Source organism: Chiloscyllium punctatum, chromosome 26 (genome assembly GCF_047496795.1).
Source record: "Chiloscyllium punctatum isolate Juve2018m chromosome 26, sChiPun1.3, whole genome shotgun sequence".
Taxonomy (NCBI): domain Eukaryota; kingdom Metazoa; phylum Chordata; class Chondrichthyes; order Orectolobiformes; family Hemiscylliidae; genus Chiloscyllium; species Chiloscyllium punctatum.
The window spans coordinates 78,481,462-78,501,749 of NC_092764.1; the positions used below are offsets into that span (position 1 = coordinate 78,481,462).

Here is a 20,288-nt window from a genome sequence, read left to right on the forward strand (position 1 = left end):
TCTCCTGTTCCTTGGATGCTGCCTGACCTGCTGCGCTTTTCCAGCAACACATTTTCAGCTCTGATCTCCAGCATCTGCAGTCCTCACTTTCTCCCCTGAGAAATTTATGAGCCATAATTTGAATGGCGGAGCAGACTCGATGGGCTGAATGGCCTAATTTCTGCTCCTATGTCTCATGGTCAAAATACCTGACTGGGAGAATAAAGACTCTGAGAATAAAACGTAAAATAAAACAAGGAACTGTGGATGTTGGAGATATGAAACACACAAGACCAGAAATTGTTGGTGAAACTCAGCAGGTCTGGCTGTGAATGTGAAGAGAAAACAGTTAATGTTTCAAGTCCAGTGACCATTCTTCAGAATGGGGCGGCACAGTGGTTAGCACTGCTGCCTCACAGCGCCAGAGACCCGGGTTCAATTCCCGCCTCAGGCGACTGACTGACTGTGTGGAGTTTGCACGTTCTCCCCGTGTTTGCGTGGGTTTCTTCCGGGTGCTCCGGTTTCCTCCCACAGTCCAAAGATGTGCAGGTCAGGTGAATTGGCCATGCTAAATTGCCCGTAGTGTTAGGTAAGGGGAAGATGTAGGGGCATGGGTGGGTTGTGCTTCGGCGGGGCGGTGTGGACTTGTTGGGCCGAAGGGCCTGTTTCCACACTGTAAGTAATCTAATCTAATCTAATCTAATCTAACTGTTGGTGGGGTGGGGGGAGGAGGTAATGTAAAAATAGCAGGCCAACTGAGAGACCAACATAGCAACATAGGAGGCCATGGCTGCTGCAGTAATACCATCTACTGGAATGCCAGAATCAAGGAGGACTCAGGCCACAGATGACTAATGGGACCATGGAGACAAAGGAGATATCTTTGCATAAGGGATGGAAAGTAGAAGTTGGGGTTATCAGAAGCAAGTACAGGGAACTGATCCTTTCAGGCCCAAACTTTGTGATATTCAGTCCCTCAATCAGGCACCAATTGCTCTTAATTGAGGGTCTCCAACCTTCTTCACTCCAGCCTTTTCTTATCACTGAGGTGACATGTTGCCCACTGGATACGGTATCATGCAAGCATATGGCACCAGCAGTGCTGGGATGAGGCCCTTAAGAGGTCAGATGTTTTTCTCATCAACCTGTTCTGTGCTGTTACTGATAGCAGGTGGGACTTGAACCCAAGCCTCTTAGCCTAGAGATAGGAACAATACCATTGCACCACAAGACCCCCTAATTAAGAGATCATTAATTGATCAGTAAAGCACCCCAATTGGTGGAGAAATGCAAAGGTTGACCATGGGCCATCTGAATCAGAAATTAATTCTGCTAACTGCAAGAAGGCAAAGGGGCTCAGGTATGTCATCCTCCCCAATTATGTGCTCTTCCCAAGTCCATGATGGCCATCAGTAGAATTGGAAGATCCTGCCCTCTGACCCTGCTCTTGTATCCACTTTATCTCACGGTCAGACATTGACTTATCACTGGTGTTGGACAACTCATCACCTGCTCACATCAAAGTGCCAGAGGTCCCAGTTTTGGAAAGTACTATGATATAAGCCTTGACAATGCAACATGTAGATCATGCACTTTGAAGTCAAAATAGGACTAGTTATGATGGGATAAAGTTAATTTGGCAGGATTAGTGTATGTGAATAGTGGTAACATTAAACAGCTGACAGGAGGTGGAGGCCATTAGATTAGAAAATGAATTGGTCTGGTCATAAAAATATCTTGGATACGAGAACATGTCAGAGGTTAAATATCTGTCTCTCCAAACACAATCTACAAGGAACAAGTCAGGAGTGTGATTAACTACATTACACTTGCCTGGATGTGTACAGCTACAATAACTCTCAAGAATCTCATCACCAGGATAAAGTAGCCTACCTTTGGCACCCCATCCATCACCTTCAATGTTCACCCCTTCACCATTGACAGATATTGGTAACAGTGTGTGTAATCTACAGGATGACTTGCAGCAACTCACTATGGAGAAAGTGAGGACTGCAGATGCTGGAGATCAGAGCTGAAAATGTGTTGCTGGAAAAGGCGCAGCAGGTCAGACAGCATCCAAGGCACAGGAGAATCAACGTTTTGGGCATGAGCCCTTCTTCAGGATTCCTGAAGAAGGGCTCATGCCTGAAATGTTGATTCTCCTGCTCCTTGGATGCTGCCTGACCTGCTGCGCTTTTCCAGCAATACATTTTCAGCAACTCACTATGGCAAATTTGATAATATTTGGAGTATGTTTCTCTTTTATTTGAGGAAATACAGTTCAGAAGCTGTAGACTTAATATCTCAGCGAGCCCATATGGCTTTGTTAACAGTATCTAATATATTGAGCCAGAAGTTCAATTTCTACTCCAGGACCTGTTGGTAATGAAAGGTATATCCCAAATTTGATTCAAGGCAATAATCAATCTGTCAATCCTTCAAACCCTTGCCTGTTATTCACCAACAAAAACCTAAAATGCTTTCTCAGAATCCCATCGTGGCAAATATAGGAACAAAGGAAGATGGGGGTTGGGAGGTATTGGGAGGCATAATGACAGCAAGAGAATTGAACCCTGAGCAAGCAGGGGATTAGTATCATGATAGTGATAGTGGAGTGTTCTCAGTATGTAGCCACATTGTGAAAGCCACAGTAGAAATGACGATTTGCAAACTGAGATTCGGGGGCAGGGTTGAGAGAATAGGGGGTGTGGCGAGTTATGAGAGGAGGAGATCTAATTTGTGAAGGCAAGTTGGGGAGTTGTGAGGGGTTGGTTGGATGACAGGCAACAAAAATTCCTTTCACTAATCACTTTGCAGACTTCATTGAAAATAGTGATTGGACTTCAGAGTTAATTGACTCTAAAAAAAATCAAGTTAATAAAAATTATGTGCACACACTTGACAAGAGCTTCAGAGCTGATTTCAGATTTGTCCCATCTGAGTCTCCACTCCAAGATCACCATTACACAGAGGAGAGGGAGTTCATAACCACAATCACATGTCCTGTAATCTCACTGGGACCACCACCCATACATTGGTAACCCCCATTTTAGAAACAAATTAATTGGCCCTTGGAAAAATATGAGCTAATAAATGACCAGATTTGTTAAAGACAAGTTGTGTTTGGCTAACTTGATTGAATTATGAAATGAAATAACGGACATGTTAGATAAAAGTTTTCTGTATCTAGACTTAGCAAAATAATTTGATGAAGTACCACTTCATAAACATTTTAGTCAGACATAAGCCTATGTAAATAAAAAGGACAGGGGCAACATAGGTTAAAGAGAAAAACCAAAATGCTCATTTTGTTTGTTGTGATTTCTTAGCTTTGGCATGAGCTTCCACTCTCCGTTACCCTTACTGCAGCTCCTCTCTAACTGGTAAAACAAGTCTTTAAAGTATGTACTGCTCATATGGCTGATTTATGTCACTTCTTGTTACTTGTTGCTTGCTACCTCCTCTGTTGTGGGCCTTCCGCTGTGATTTTCAGTTTTGTGTGGGTTTTACCTCTCCAAAGTCTACGTAGACTTTGAAGTCCATCACTTGCTGATCTCTGCTGCCACTGAGCTTCTCTTCAAATATTTCCCCGACCTCTGTGATCAGATCATTGATCTAATCTCATAGTTTACCCATAACCCTGTACTGCCACTTGGTTTCTTCAGGGCTTAGTTGTCATTTGCTTCTGGTTCCACGGGTCCTGTTACCACTTGCCACCATGTAGTTGTGATGTCACTATGATGTAACTCTTTTCACACATGCTCAGAAACTGTACTTGGAGTAATTATAAAATTAACCCTTGATTCTAACTGATTCACATACTAGTTTTCCTTGAGGGAGATATAACAAAGGAGCAATTACAATGGCTTTGGATACATTGGAGCAGCATTTGATCAAGGGAGCTGTGTACAGCTGTCTACTTACTGGATCAAAATAGCAAAACTAGAAGATCAATACTCGTGCATGTTGGTAAATCTAAAACAGATGTAATGCTGGAATTACTCAGCAAACAGAGTTAATGTTTGAAGTGACGACCTATCACTGTAAGGTTAAAACCAGTGCGTTACTCAGTTTCCCTCAAAGATTAATGTCCTCACAATCAAAAAGTCACTTAAATCAAGGGACAACTGTTTCATGCAGAAGGTGATGTGTGTATGAAATGAGGAAGTGATGGAGGCTGGTACAATTACAACATTTAAAAGGCATCTGGTTGGGTATGTGGATAGGAAGGGTTTAGAGGGATATGGGCCAAATGCTGGCAAACAGGACGAGATAAATTTAGGTTATCTGGTTGGCATGCACGAGTTTGACCAAAGGGTCTATTTTCGTGCTGTATATCTCTGCGACTCCATGACTTTAAATTCGATTAAATTCTATACTGGTATTGCTGTTGCTTCGCAAGATTTATCATGATCATTGGTGATCCCTCACAGACAAGGATAACTCTCTTCCACTCTCAGGGTAAGTCCGTATGTGACTGTACAGACCAATGCGGCTACCGCAGGCTTTGGTCACGGGAGGTGGGTGAAGCAATGGTCTGGCAGCACTCTCCTTTCCCTGTTTTTGCCTGGCTTCCGCTTTTTTTCCCAAAGGCAAGTCTTGAGGTGCACAAAGGCTTCCCGGGTGCTCCGTCTCCACTTTGAATGGTCTTGGGCCAGGGATTCCCAGGTGTCCGTGGGAATGCTGCACTTCATCAGTGAGGCCTTGAGTGTATCACTGAAGTGATTCTTCTGTCCATCGAGGGCTCACCTACCAGTGAGAAGGTGAAAGATAAGGTGTTCTTCCTCCAGGCATTGGGTGGTTAGGGTTTGGTGATGGAGGAGGCCCAGGACTTGCATGTCCTTGGTGGATTGGGAGGGGGAGTTGAAGTGTTTAGCTACTGGCTGTAGGTTTGTTTGGTGCAGATGTCCCAGAGATGTTCTCTGAAACGTTCACAATTTGGTCCTGTCTCCCCAATGTCGATGAAACCGCATTGGGTTCGACGGATTCGTAGATGACATTTGTGGACATACAGGTTGTATGTGGAAGGATCCTTTGGGGTCTTGGACGGAGGTGAGGGATGTCTGGGCGCAGGTTTTGCACCTTCTGTGTGGTTGCAGGGGAAGGTGCCAAGAGTGGGGTGAGGGCCGGGGGGGTGGGTGGGTGGGGGGAGCATGGATCTGACGAGAGGGAGTGGTCTCTCCAGAATGCTGATGGGGTGGGGAGGGAACTATATCCCTTGTGGTGGGGTCTGTTTGTAGGTGGCCGAAGTGGGGGAGAATGATGTGATGGTATATGGAGGTTGGTGGGGTGGATGGTGAGGACCAGGGAGGTTCTGTCCTTGTTGCATTGAGAGGGGTGGGGTTCAAGGGCGGAGGTGCGGGAAGTGGAGGAGGTGCACTGGAGGGCATCGTCAACCACATGGGACTGGAAATTGTGGTCTTTGAAGAAAGAGGCCAGCTGGGATTTTCTATTGTGGAATTGGTCATCCTGGGAAAAAGTGCGGTGGAGGCAGTGAAATTGGGAATGAGGGATGGCATTTTTACAGGAGGCAGGGTGGAGGAGCTGTAATCCTGGTAGCTGTGGGAGTCCATGGGTTTGTAGTAGATGCCCTTGGTTAGCTGGTCGCTGGAGATGGGGATGGAGAGGTCCAGGTAGGGGAGGGAGGTATCCGAGATGGCCCAGGTGAATTTGAGGTCGGGGTGAAAGGTGTGAGTGAAGTTGATGAACTGTTCAACTTCCTCGCAGGGAGCACAAGGTAGCACTGAAATAGTCATTGATGTAGCAGAGGAAAAGGTTGGGGGATGGTGCTGGTGTAGCTGCAGAAGATGGATTGCTCCATGTACCTGACAAAGAGGCAGGCATAGCGGGGCCCATGTGGGTGCCCATGGCTACCTCTTTCATTTGGAGGAAGTGGGAGGATTGGAAGGAGAAGTTGTTAAAGGTGAGGACCAGTTCAGTCAGGCAGATGAGTATGTCAGTGGAAGCGTGAGAGGAAGAAATGGAGGGCTTGGAGGCCTTCATCATGGCAGATAGATGTGTACAGAGGCTGGATGAGCATGGTGAAGATAAGGCATAAGGGGCCAGGAAACAAAGGTCTTGCAGGAGGTGAAGGGCATGGGTGATGTCTCAAACATATGTGGGGAGTTCCTGGACTAGGTGGGACAGGACGGTGTCTGAATGCAGATTTCTCCACCTTCCTCATTTCCCCTCCCCCCACCTTATCTCAGTCCCATACCTCGGACTCAGCACCGCCTTCTTGACCTGCAATCTTCTTCCCGACCTCTCCGCCCCCACCCCCCTCTCCGGTCTATCACCCTCACCTTAACCTCCTTCCACCTATTGCATTCCCAACACACTTCCCCCAAAGTCCCTCCTCCCTACTTTTTATCTTAGCCTGCTTGGCACACCCTCCTCATTCCTGAGGAAGGGCTCATGCTCGAAACGTCGATTCTCCTGCTCCTTGGATGCTGCCTGACCTGCTGTGCTTTTCCAGCACCACCCTCTCGACTACTTTACACTAATGGCGCATTGCCTAAGGCAAGAGTGCCTGAAGGAGAACCGTGCTCACAGTCAGATCAGCACGAGAACATCAGCAAGTTCTGGATTGATAATTTTACAGTTGGTCAATCTGCTATCGTTTCTCATAGATCATGAGTTCTTGATCGTGATGGAGTACTGTGAGCTCGGGACCCTGCACAGTGTTCTGAGAGGAGAGCAGAACCTCAGCTGGCAGACACGTGTTCGCATGGCACGAGACGCTGCCAGTGCCTTGTACAGGTAGGCTGGAATTATGACAATTAAAAATTGAGAGAACGGAGAGATTAGGTCTAGTGGAGGGATTCATTTATTCCAACGATCTTCTTTGGAGTAATCCAGTATAAAAATAGAGTCATTGGGATTAAAGAATTGGTGTGTTCAACTGAGTCCCTGCTTTAACATTTCCTTTTGCCTCACTCTAAGTCAACAACAGAAATCTACAACCATGGAGTGTTCAAAAGTAGGGTTCACTGCGAACAAACAGCCAGCACCATCAAATAAAAGGTGTGGTAGAAGGTTAAAGTCGAGGTATTTCAAATGATAATGAGTTTCAATCAGCAATGAAAGAGGTAAACTACTTCCTTTTGTGGGGGATGCCTAGAAAATTTCCCAAGTCGCACTCCCACCACTCTCCTGCTCATCCCTGACCTATTTGCAATTATATGAAGGACAGCCATGTCTTTAATGCCCACATTACATGAAAGGATTATTAACTAAAAGCAAGATCTAAGAATTCAACATTGACGGGTACAATGTGCACTTATGACCCCTGCCTGTGGTGTGCTTCCCCTCATATGAACAAAGCTCCTATATCAGCATCTAAGGCCTGTCACTAGATCATTAGAGTAGTCATTGGGTCCTTTGCAAATGCAAAAGGCTCTGGAGTAGTCGTCGTTTTTGACTCCTAGCCCACATTAAATTTGCAATTTGCTGCCAGCCACCACTAATATTACAGATTGTGCATACTTAATTGGAGACTATGAGTTTGATGTGCAAAGAGACTTTTGTTGTTGCTTGATTCCTTAATTTTATACAGCATATTGGGCACTTGATATTCAGCAGAGGCTTAGATTCAGAATATCTACACAGTGGGGACTGGGCTGCAGAGAGGAAACAGCTGATTAGATTAGATTACTTACAGTGTGGAAACAGGCCCTTTGGCCCAACAAGTCCACACCGCCCCGCCGAAGCGTAACCCACCCATACCCCTACATCTATATCTACCCCTTACCTAACACTACAGGCAATTTAGCATGGTCAATTCACCTGAACGTACAAACTCCACACAGTCAGTCGCCTGAGGCGGGAATTGAACCCGGGTCTCTGGCGCTGTGAGGCAGCAGTGCTAACCACTGTGCCACCGTGCCGCCCATTCTGAAGATCCACACCATCAATCGGTTGAAACCACTATTCAATTGGGTTCAGTGCTGTGGTGAGAAAGATGGTAACATTATAATCATTCATCCTGTGATAAATTGTTCTGCACAACGTGCCATTCATCAGAAGCTCTTTGTTATCCTTTAAGATAAGACCAAAACCAGTATTGGCACCAAGCTGCGAGTGCGTGAGATCTGCATGGATCATTAGCTGGATTCTCTATGTCATCCTTGTTTTTGTCTGGTCTGCAGGAGAACGCTGGTCAATTTAAACATGAAGGGAATCGAGAGGGGTGAAAATTTGTCAATAAGCTTTGGGATTCTGTCTATAGGTTTCTCGATAACTCTGCAGGGCAGTGACTCGCCTAGTTTAGAGTCATAGAATTCCTACAGTATAGAAACAGGCCATTTGGCCCAACAAATCCACACCGACCCTCCGAAGCGTATCCTACCCACACCCATTCTCCTACCCTTTTACTCTATATTTCTCTAGTGCACCAAACCTACACATCCCTGAACACTGTGGGCAATTTAGCTTGGCCAATTCAACTAACCTGTAAGTCTTTGGACTATGGGAGGAAACCAGAGCATCCAGAGGAAATCCACATGGCCACTGGGAGAATGTGCAAATTTCACACAGACAGTCCCCGAGGCTGGAATCGAACCCGAGTCCCTGGCACTGTGAGGCAGCAGTGCTAACCACTGAGCCACCGTTCGTCCCCAAGCTGACCTGTTATGAAGCCGGGTAGAATAACAGGGAATTGAAAAGCAGAGTGCAGTCACTTTAAGAGAGAATGCGCTCTTTAACTTCAAGTTCTGCAGAGAAAAGAGTCTGTGAGTAGCTGTGGAAGACCGTCTGTTCTAAAATGGAAACGTGTATCAATTGGCTTTGTTATAAATACCTGAGATTTGCTGCTGTTTTGAAGACAAGTTGAATTTGACCAATTTATTTAAACCAAACACTCAGCCATTCAAAGCCAATTGAATTTAAAACTGATGGTGTTTACAGCCTGAAACCAATCATGTTGTCAGAACTTGGTGCATCATCAGGAAAACTTAAGGCATGTTGTTTTGAAAATCGGGGAGAGAGCCAACTGTCATTTGAACAGTGAATATCGGGCTCTCACAGAAATATTTAAGCAATCTAAAAAAGACCCAAATACACTATAGTATTTCCAGATCAAAATCCTCACAGACGAATTTAATGAAGAGAGGCATTTGTGACATGAGATCAACTGAAGGAAGATCGGAGATAAAGCAGAGAAGACATAGACACTGCAAACTTGAAGAGATTAAGTTTAACTTTATTTTTCTTATTAATTGGATTTTTACAAGTGGGACTCATGTTTATTTGAACTGCATTCATCCCAATTGAATTTAGTTCAGTTAGGGAATAGTTAGCACTTAGGGAAAAATTGTCCGGTTTAATAGTAATTCTGTTAAAATGTTTACTGTTAGAGTTGAATAAATAAATTGTTATTTATTACTTATAAAGTGGAAATCAGAGAGTTTCTTTGCCTTTTAATATGAGGGGAGAGCCAAATTTCTCTGGGTGTTTTGGATTTAATTATTCATAAAAGGGAACCTCTATTCCTGTCATAACCTATTGGCATTTGTGTGTCGGTTAATTATCGGAGGGGTTCGACCTTTCCTCCTTCATAACAGTACCTTAAACATGGTTGTGGGATTTCAATGTTGGCAATGATCCGGGATATCTGCCTTGTCACTTCATTCCCACACTTTAGTGTTAAAGTCCCTGTGTCTGTTCCTTTTAGATATTTAGGAATTTTATCAATCCCGGCTTCTGGTAAGATATTTGCAGTTTAGTAAAAACACACAGAAACACTCCAATTCCTACAGATTTGGCTATTCTCCTTGCCAGTGTTTTGAAAATCGTTCGGTTGTGTGTGGTGCATAATAAAGTACTTGTGTTTTGCTTTGTTATAGGCTGCACGAGTCATATGAAAAGTTCAAACTTCACTGTTCCATTGACAGCACTACATTCCTGGTAGATCACAGCCTCAGAGTGAAGGTTGGTTGGTGTAGTTGATGAACATCTCATAAAGGTTTTTGGCCTGTTCAAGAACACTAGGCAGAATGCAGTGTTGGAAGTAAATTCCCTCCAACTGTTTGTGCAGTGACTGTCGTAATGTAGGAAACTTGGTAGCAATTTTGTAGACAGCAAACTTTCACAAACAACAATGAGATAAGAAACAGATAATCAAATTTTGTAATATTGATTGAGCGATTAACATTGGTCATTTCACTGGGGATAACTCCCCTGTTGTTCAAAATAGTGCCACAGGGTCTTTTACATCCAACTGAGAACGGAGATAACGTATTGATTTACCGCCTCATCTCAAAACCGGTAACCTGTCCTAATTTTCTTCCTGGCTGCGCAAGCCTCCATAGCCTATGCACAGCAGTGACTTCCAGGACTGGAAGTCAATGTCACGATAGCTGTACTGACGCCACTTACCATGTGTGAAACATCGGAGCTGGACATTGCAGCTTTTCATCAGCACTGCCCTGGAAAGGCAGTGTGGATTTCTGTTTGACTCTTTAATGTGACTTGCCCTCAGAAATGTATGAATCCACCTACATGGAGCAGACAAATAAATAATTGGAAAGCTCAAAATGTTCATTCTAAAGAGATTTAATCATGTGTTTTTTTTTCCCACATCTGCTGGCTGATCTGCCATATGTTTACAACATTTTTGCTTTTGTTCATGTTTCAGATTTCCAGTGCTGGCTGTTTCTCTTTTTGCTAAGATAGATAGTTAGGCATGTCCTTGGCATTTGCTTCCAAAAGAGTTTTGGATTATTACAGGAGCAAAATATATGCAGGATAAGAACTTAAGCAGGACAGTTACACACACACAGGGCAGAATCTACACATGACTCTAATATATATCAGACCAGAATCTATGCAAAATTGTGACCTTCCTGATGAAGGGCTTTTGCCTGAAATGTCGATTCTCCTGCTCCTTGGATGCTGCCTGACCTGCTGTGCTTTTCCAGCACCGCACACTCGACTCTGATCTCCGACATCTGCAGTCCTCACCTTCCCTTGTATATTTTGCTTGGTCTGTGTGATGATATGAGATGAGACAACTAGGTAGCTTGGAGGGGTCGCTCATTCTACTGTTAGTGGGAAGCACGAGGGTCATTCTCAAAGTTTCCTTTCAATATTTCCAGTAAAGTCAAGATCCAAGGCACTGGTCCAAGGTGCAATGCATTCTTTTGAATCAGACCGGCTGTGCTGATTATCTGGGTGTCCTTAACAGGTTTAGTCAATATAGTACAACAAGAGTGGAGCCCTTCTAACATGGATGTATAGCCGTTCAGAGAGGCATCTGACTTAGCAAGTACAGTTCCATCTCATAGTCAGGTGGTGAATTGACTTCAAAACATTTAGCAAACATATGTTTGGTATCTTCTTGCAGTGCTTTATGAATATTCTAAAAAACTGAGGGTACAGCACTGATCCTTTGTTACATCTTGCCAATAAAGAAAAGACTCAATACTAGAAGGATGTAGTTCTCTTCACATGTAGAATCATGCTTAATCAATTGTTAATTTTGAATATGTGGTTGATATTTTCTTTTCAACGATAATAAGGAGTAAGGACATATTGAATCAGGTCAATGTCACAGAATGGTGGAACAGGCTCAAGGAACAAAATGGCTTTCTCAAATTCTAATGTTCCTGTTTGTGAATTGGGAATACAATATTGAAGATGTGATACTCATTGCAGCATTCACTTAATTCTTGCTCTATTCCTGCGTTTAGTTAGGAGGCTTGCAGCTAGCAAAGACAGAGTCCTCAATCCGACACATCAGTACTTCCAGTCAGAGATCCCAACAGATCGCATACATTTCACCGCAGCAATTGAAAGATGTCAACTACAAATATGACAAGCCTTGCGAGGTGTACAGGTAAGAATTTAAGTATAGCGGGGGAGGGACAAAGTATTGGCTAGACTGCAGCAAAAACTGCAGCAGTTCTTGGCTGAATGTACAATAGGGCACTTGCATCGGTGTATAATGGTTTTCAATGTATATTGGCAATCAAACTGTAACAGGTTTTACTAATGTGTAACAGGGAATCAATGCAGATTAGTAACTAAGACTGTAACAGGAAAGCAATATCAGAGTGTAAACAGTGGCTCATTCTAGAGGCAAGATCAAACAGTAACAAATTGTAACTGTAATTTCCCAAGGCTTCTTTGTAGCACCTTCAAAACCAGCATCCTTTACCACCAAGAAAGAGAAGGGCAGCAAGATTAAAGTTCCCCTCCAAATCACACCATCTCGAGTCGGAACAATATTTCTGTTCCTGTGTTGTTGCTGGGTCATAAGTCTGCAATTGTCTTCCAAACAACACCTACATCCCATGAACTACAATGATTCAACAATTGAGCTCACCACATCATTTCTAAAAGCAAACAGGAATAGGCACTAAATGTTATCAATCAACACTCACACCCTTTGAAAGAAGTTTAAAAACCGGTTTGGGGTTCATTAGCACAACACAAATACCAGGCAATGACCATCTGTAATAAGAGACAAATCTAACACTACTCCATCGACATTCAATGGCAATACATCACTGAACACACTATTAATAACATCTGGGGGTTACCATTGACCAGAAATTCAATTGGATTTGCCATATAAATACATTGGCTACAAGAGCATGTCAGAGACTAGATCTACAGCTATAAGTAACTCAGCTCCTGACTCCCCAAAACCTGCGCACTATCTGCAAGGCACAGGTCATACCCTATTTGTCTGGATGAGTGAAGCTCCAACATTCAAGAACCTTCGTACCATCCAGGAGAAAGTAGCCTGCTTGATTGGCACCACATCCAAAAACCACCACTACTGACACTCAGTAGCAGCAGTGTGTACTATCTACAAGGTGCAACATAGAAATTTGTCATAATTCCTTAGATAGCATCTTCCAAACCCACAATGACTTCCATCTAGAAGGACAAGGGCAGCAAATACACCATTACCTATGAGCCGCTAATCACCCTGACTTGGAAATACATTGCCATTCCTTTCCTGTCACTGGGTCGAAATCCTAGAATTCCCTCTCTCATGGCATTGAGAGTCAAAACCCACAGCACATGGACTGCAGCAGTTCAAGAAGGCAGCACACCAACACCTCCTCAAGGGCAACTCTGAATGGGCAAAAAATGCTGGCCAGTCAGGGGCTCTCACATTCCACAAGTGGGTGAAAAAAAGTATGGAACAAGTTGCGTCTAGTCAATATATGATTTAAAAAAATCAGAGGGCAGTAGTGAGTCAGGTTATAAGGAGGGGGTGTCAGAGGCAATTTTTCAATTGAACTGTAATTTCATGGATGATAATTGACCGGTGATTGATTTGTGCTCTATCCCTGATTTTATCATCTGTTTTCCTTTCAGTTTTGGAATTGTCCTATGGGAGATAGCCAGTCGAAAGCCACCATTTAAAGGTTAAAGAGCCAAATTTTCTGCATCGTATTATTCTATTCTTTCATTTTCAGTAGATAGGTACTTTGGGCATGCGGGCTTGTGACTCTGTCTGATACTGGACGGATGTTGTCCAAAGCTGAATCTAGCCAAATATTGTCTGGTTCTGGCTGGATGGTTTTAGTAACTGTGTTACCATTGTGTCCCTGTACAAATCTGATGTTGTGGTGCTGAAAGCTGGCTGAGAATGATAGTCTTAACTGGTGCTGGGCACTATTACAAACAAATTGAGTATTCTTTGGTGCTGATTGCTATCGAACCTTAGCTGAATATTATTTGATTCTTGGGGAATGATCCCTCCTCATAAAAGATGGTTTAGTTTGCTGTTTACCCTTAGGGTTTCCCTGGCTTTGGATGCTGCAGAGCTCTGAGTGCTTTCTATCTTGAGGAGCTATCTGGTTCTGGGTGTTGACCATATTTAGGTGCTTTGCTTTATTTTGACTCAGATCCTTTTCTTGTGCTAGTATTAAATCATTGTTGGGTGAAGATATCTTATTTTGTAATAGTGCCATAGAGGCATACAGCATGGAAATAGGCCCTTTGGCCCAACTTGTTTGTGCCGACCAGGTTTCCTAAACGGAACTAGTCCCAGTTGCCTGCGCTTGGCCCATATCCCTCTCAACTTTTCTTTTCCATGTACTGATCCAAATGCCTTTTAAATGCTTTAATTGTATCCTCTGCCACTTCCACTGGCAGCTCGTTCCATATAAGCACTACCCTCTGTGTTAAAATGTTGCTCCTCAGGTCCCTTTAAATCTTTCCCCCTCATCTTAAACCTATGCTCTCGAGTTTTGGACTCCCCTAACCAGTGGAAAACACCTTGACTATTCATTTTATCTATGCCTGTCATGATTTTATAAACCTCTACAAAGATCACCCCTCAGCCTCCTATGCTCCAAGGAAAACAGTTCCAGCCTAATCAGCCTCTCCCTATAACACAAACCTATGAGTCTTGGTAATATCCTTTTTGCCCCCTTTCTAGATTAATAGCATCTTTCGTACAGCAGTGTAACTAGAATTGAACACAGTACTCCAAATGTGATCTCACCAATTTCTTGTGAAGACATAACGGTGATGTCCCAATTCTTGAACTCAATGGTCTGGTCAATGAAAGCAAGAGTGCCAAATGCCTTCTTCACCACTCTATCTACCTGTGATACCACTTCCAAGGAACTATTTACCTGCAACCCTAGGTCTCTCTGTTCAACAACACTCCCCAGCGCACGACTGAGTAAGTCCTGCCCTGGTTTGTCCTACCAAAATGCAACACCTCGCAGTTATCTGCATTAAACTATATCTGTCATTCCTCAGCCCACTAGCCCAACTGATCAAGATACCGTTGTACTCTTAGATAACCATCCAGTCCACTATGTCATGTGTGCAGTGAGAGTAGGTTTGAGTTGCAGCCTCAGCTGGTAATTGGGAAAGTCAGCTACTTGCTGGGCAATATCAAGAAGAAAATAGGGAATGTTAAATTGATTTCTAGTTAAGATTCCTGAGGGAAATATACAAAGTTAGATTTACAGACTTCCTTGATTGGAGGTTTCAACTTGACATAGAGGGCTGATTATATAATAATGAATGCCTATGAATCACATAATATAGTATAGTATATATCCTTTCAGCTAATTTTCCCTTCTTTCATGCTCTTGATTATCCAGCTTGTTCTAATCAAGTTCTTTTCTGTCATCTCCAAGTCCAGTTCTTCCATACATCCAGTTCCACCTGTTCATTCAAAACAATGGATGTTGGAAACCTGAAAACAAAAGGCTGGAAGTAATCAGTGGAAACAGGCATAGAGTTAATATTTGAGGTCAAAGAGCTTCCTTCAGAACCAAAATATTAACTCTCTTTCTCTAATCTGCACAGTATTTCCAACATTTTCTCCATTCTTCATCTCCATGTGCAGTTCTCTCCAACATTCAGCTTCCTTCCGGTGACTCAGACCTCCTTCTTCATCATGTCTCAGATTCTGTCAGGATTGATGTCTCGTTTCAATTCAGTTAGGATATTGCAAATCTGGGTTTTGAATCTTGAATACCCCGAGTGGAGATAAAATTGAGGCTCTCAGGAATTATGGAGTGGAGTAGAATGGATTCATGCTGGAAGTACAGAGGTAACAAACACGGAGTCTGGTTAATAACAGCTTCTCCACCACACTGAGGCACTACAAGTCCATCATTATTTTTGAACAGATTGCAATGCTGATGTTATCCACCAAAAGGTCTGTGATGAAAAGTTCCGAGAACCTCTGCCTAGTGACTGTCCCAAGGACTTATGTGAACTGATTGATGAATGCCGTGCTTATGACCCATTTGAACGTCCGAAAGCTGGAGGTAGGTGGTGTTTTTACAGCTGGGGGATCCTGAATGGGTGGTTCAGCTAAACTGCAGGCAGCAAGTTGATTCTGTATTGCTCACAATATGTAAGAGTGCATGTGTAATTCCTCTGCTTGCAGCAGGCAGAAACTGTAAGGCTCCAGATGAAGTCTACACTCCATCCTCTGAATGACTCCTCTGAGAGCTATTCTGTAATGAGCCTGTGCAGAGATGTTAATTACACACACTGGAGCAGGTGTGATCTTAACCCAGGCTTCCTGACTCAGAGGTGGGGACACTACCAAGATATACTAACAGATAAGTTTGAGTGGTTTGTGTACTTTGGGCAGTCAAGTCTCCTTGGTTGCCTGAGACTCTCGGAATTAAGAACTAATCTTTGAGACCTGGCCTTCTTAGAGAAATATCAGTGTTTTAATTTCTTTTAATTTGAACACTTCTGTTCAGCATGTATAAAAAATATTGGAGCTGGGGAGAAAAGGCTTTCCTGGCAGTTAGGAATAATCCAATCCAGTGTGACAGCGTTAGAGAGGGTGCAGAAAATATTCACTCCATGGATGAGGATAGAAGATAGATTGGGGAAGCTGGACTGATCTCCTTGAATAAGAGAAAGGCAAGAGCAGATTTGATACAGGTATTCAAAATCATGAGGCCTTTTGACAAAGTCGATAGGAAGAAACTGTTCTCATTGACGGAAGGCTTTGCAGAACACCTACGCTCTATCCATAAAAATGACTTCAAGCATCCAGTTCCCTGCCACTTCAACACACCGCCATGTTCTCACACCAACATATTTGTCACAGGCCTGCTGCAGTGTTCTAGCAACCCTCAGCAAAAGCTTGAAGAACTGCATCTCATTTTCCTCCTGGGGACCCTTGCAGCTTTCAGGGCTCAATAACTTCAGAGGTGATCCCTTCCTTCTACTTTTTTTTAAACCTACCTCTACACTCTAGTCCTGTCATGACATAGGTTGCTTTAAGCACACTGTCTATCCATTTTCTCAACTCTCATTATCACTTATTCAGCTTCTCGCTGTCCTGGCCAACTATCAATAATCTTCCTGTCTACCTGCCCCTTTCACACCCCACCTATCCACTGACCTCTCCTCCACCAGCATCACCACCACCCCCACCCCACCTTATCTTCAGCATAAATCTAGCTATCAGTTCTGCTGAAGAATGACCAGACTTAAAACATTAACTGTGCTTTCTCCCCACAGATGCTGCCAGAGTTGCTGAGTTTTGCCAGCAATTTTCTATTTTAACTTCAGATCTCCAGCTTCTCAGTTCTTTTGTTTTATTGAAGTTTCCTCATATAATCCTGACCTAAGTGAAGGAGCAGGCTCAGCCCAATATTAAAACTAAAATAGCTCCTTACTTTCCATGAAGTGAAGTATGTGATGTGAGGGGCTCTTTCTGATTCCTGAAATTGTTTTGTTTTATTTGTTCAGGAATTTGAGTGTCACTGATGAACCAGTGCAATATTTGCTGCCCATCTCTAATTAAGCTAGAGAAGGAAATGTGGGCTGCCTTCTTGAACGGTTGCAGTCAGTGGGATGTATGTTTGTATGCCTGTGTCCAGAGTCCTGTCAAGAAGGGAGTTCCAAGATTCTGACCCAGCAACAGGGAAGGCATGGCCAATTTTGTTTAAAGTCAAGCTGGTGTATGAATTAGAGGGGGATTTACAAGTGGTGTGTTGCCATGTGTGGTAAAGATTATGGAATTGGAAAGTGCTGTTCAAGAAGCTATGAGTTGCTGCAGTACAGTTTGTAAATGATCCACATTGCTGCCTTTGTGGGCTAGTGGTAGAGAGAAGGAACATTTAACATGCCAAATGGGATGCCAATCGAACAGTCTGCTTTGTCTTGGATGGTGTCAAGCTTCTTAAGTGTTGTTGGAGCTGCACTCGTAACATTTGTATAACTGTCCACTTCAGTTTCTATTCCATAGTAACCCCAAGGATGTCATTAGTCGATGATTTACTGCACTGCCACTGAATGTCAAGGGGGAATGTTTAGATTATCTTGATGGAGCTAGTTATTGCCCTGTATGGCACTTGAACATGTGTGTGCATTATAAATATCACTTGATACTTCACAGCCCAAGTCTGTATGTTATCCATGGGAGCATAGACTTCTGCATTGTCTGAGGAGTTGTGAATGGTACTGAACATTGTGTAAACATGGGTAAAGGTTATGATGGTGGGAAGATAGAGCAGCTAAAGATGTTTGGGTCAAGGGCACGAGCCAGAAAGCAAGTGAAATCCCTGATAATTTCTTATGTCTTTTTACTGCTACACATCACTAATATTCCTGACAAGTGAATGGTACCATGCATTGAAATAAATAGGCTGCTACCACCTAAGAAAAATTAATGTGATCACTGCACAGCATTTAAGACATCCTTTCTCCTCTTTCTTTCAGTTATTGTCAGCAGACTGAAGGGTCTTCTAAACAGAATTTCTGGAGCAAGTAACACATCATGGGATTGAACCCAGCCATCCCACTTGATCATCAAGCTCCATAATTACTGATTCCAGGTTATAATAATTTGTAGAGGCATTCCACTCAGCTCCCTCATAATCTTTGTGTCATATCAATATATTGTTTGTGACTTCTGTCCCTCACATACATTAAATGTGCAACACTGGTCAACTAACTACAATAAAGTATTTCTTACAATCTTAACTATCTGAGACTAAACTTCTTTCCAGCTCAGAGCACTGTTTGCACAAGTACCAGTATGACCCATTGGGTATGGATTATTGAGCAAAGCGAAGCACGTCATTGATTTCTTTCTAATTAAACCACCACATCATTCAAGTAATCAAAAATAAAGAAATACCAAAACTGTCCACTGGGCAGTATGACAACAAAATGAGCACGTCAGTGATTACCTATTATTCTCTACATCAATCATTTGAACACTTCAATCACATTTCATCCTGCAAGTATCAAACCTGGTTGCAGCAAGTTCTATGTACCTGACAACATCACGGAAACAGCACTGAAGGCTTATGCTCCAGAACTAGCTAAGTTCCCAGCAAAGCTATCCCAGTAAAGCATTAGTACTAGCTAATGCTGAAGTACTGTGGGAAATTGTCCATGTAAGCCCTGGTGTTGAGTGAACCCAACAAGCTAAATATATTTGACATCAACTTCTTCAATATGCTTGGTGCAGATGTGACTCTCCATGACAGTATCGGCAGGAGTGACTACCACACAGTCCTTGTGGACTTAAAGTCCCATCTTCACGTTGAGAGTATCCTCCCATCACTTTCTGGAGGTCAATTAAAACTTGCATCTCCTTTCTAATAGAGCTCTCCACCAGCCATTTTAGGTTTGTTCACTCCATTTAGACTTATTATATGATTCTTTGATCTCTTGCCTATAATCTCTGTGTCAGTATGCCCTCTCTCACTGCACCTGACGAAGGGGCATCGCTCCAAAAGATTGTAATTTCAAATAAACCTGTTTTACTATAGCCTGGTGTCATGTGATTTTTGACTTTGACAATCATGTTGTATGGAACAATCCCTGTACTAAATGTGAAAACAGATTAAGCCACTCAAGTCTGGGCATCCATAAGGTGCTGTGGGCCATCAGCAGCAAGTGTACTCCAACACAATCTGCAATCTCATAGTCCAGAATATTTCCCCACTCCACCTCTGGAGAATGTAGAGCCACCAAGCCAAGGTATCAGCACTGGTTCAATGAAGAGAAGCAGGCAGACATGTCTGGAGCAACACCAGGTAGACCGAAAAATGAAGTTTCAACCTGGTAAAGCTATAAAACAGGATCACTTGATTGCCAAAGAGCACAAGCATCAAGTGATGGATAGTGCAAAGCAATTTACACCCAATAGATCAGATCTAAACTCTGCACTCCTACTACATTCAGTTATGAATGCATGGCTCCACACATATCCCCATCCTCAATGATGGAGAAGCCATCACAGCAGTGCAAAAGCTAAAGCTGGAACGTTTGCAAAAGTAAGAAATGCCGAGTGGATGACCCATTTTGGCCTCCGCCAGAGGTCCCCAGCATCACAGATGCCTCTCTTTCAAGCAATTGATTCACTCCACTTGAGATCAAGAGATGGTTGAAAACACTGGATAGTGCAAATACCAGGGGCTTTGCTAACATTCTGGCAATAGTACTGAAGACTAATTCTCCAGGACTTGCCATGCTCCTACCCAAGCTGTTCCAGTTAAACTATAACACGGGCACTTCCCTGATGATGGAAAATTGCCCAGGTTTGTCCAATACGAGAAAAGATCAAACCCAACCCAGCCAATTACAACTCCATCAGTCTACTTTTGATCATCAGTAAAATGTTGGAAGTGTCATCATCTGTGCCATTAAGCAGCACTTGCTCAGCAACAGCCTGCTCACTGATGCCCAGTTTGGATTCTATCAGGGCCACTCAGCTCCTGACTCCATTACAGCCTTGATCCAAACATGGATAAAAGAGCAAAATTCCAGAGATGAAGCATTAAAGCTTTTTTTCAACATAATGCGGCATCAAGGAACCCTGACAAAATTAGTGTCAGTGGGAA

The 20,288-nt window shown here is 43.2% G+C and overlaps 1 protein-coding gene across 2 annotated transcripts in view; it reads left to right on the top strand.

The window, feature by feature from the left end:
• Positions 1 to 19,213, top strand: part of LOC140453207 (mixed lineage kinase domain-like protein) — a 44,523-nt gene extending 25,310 nt beyond the window's left edge. For both annotated transcript variants that reach the window (XM_072547750.1, XM_072547749.1), the window contains exons 6-11: positions 6,609 to 6,738; positions 9,822 to 9,906; positions 11,667 to 11,812; positions 13,309 to 13,358; positions 15,591 to 15,731; positions 18,154 to 19,213. In XM_072547750.1, coding sequence (XP_072403851.1) covers positions 6,609 to 6,738; positions 9,822 to 9,906; positions 11,667 to 11,812; positions 13,309 to 13,358; positions 15,591 to 15,731; positions 18,154 to 18,221 — 620 coding nt within the window. In that variant the 3' untranslated portion in view covers positions 18,222 to 19,213. The remainder of the gene's footprint in view (positions 1 to 6,608; positions 6,739 to 9,821; positions 9,907 to 11,666; positions 11,813 to 13,308; positions 13,359 to 15,590; positions 15,732 to 18,153) is intronic.
• Positions 19,214 to 20,288: the final 1,075 nt, after the last annotated feature.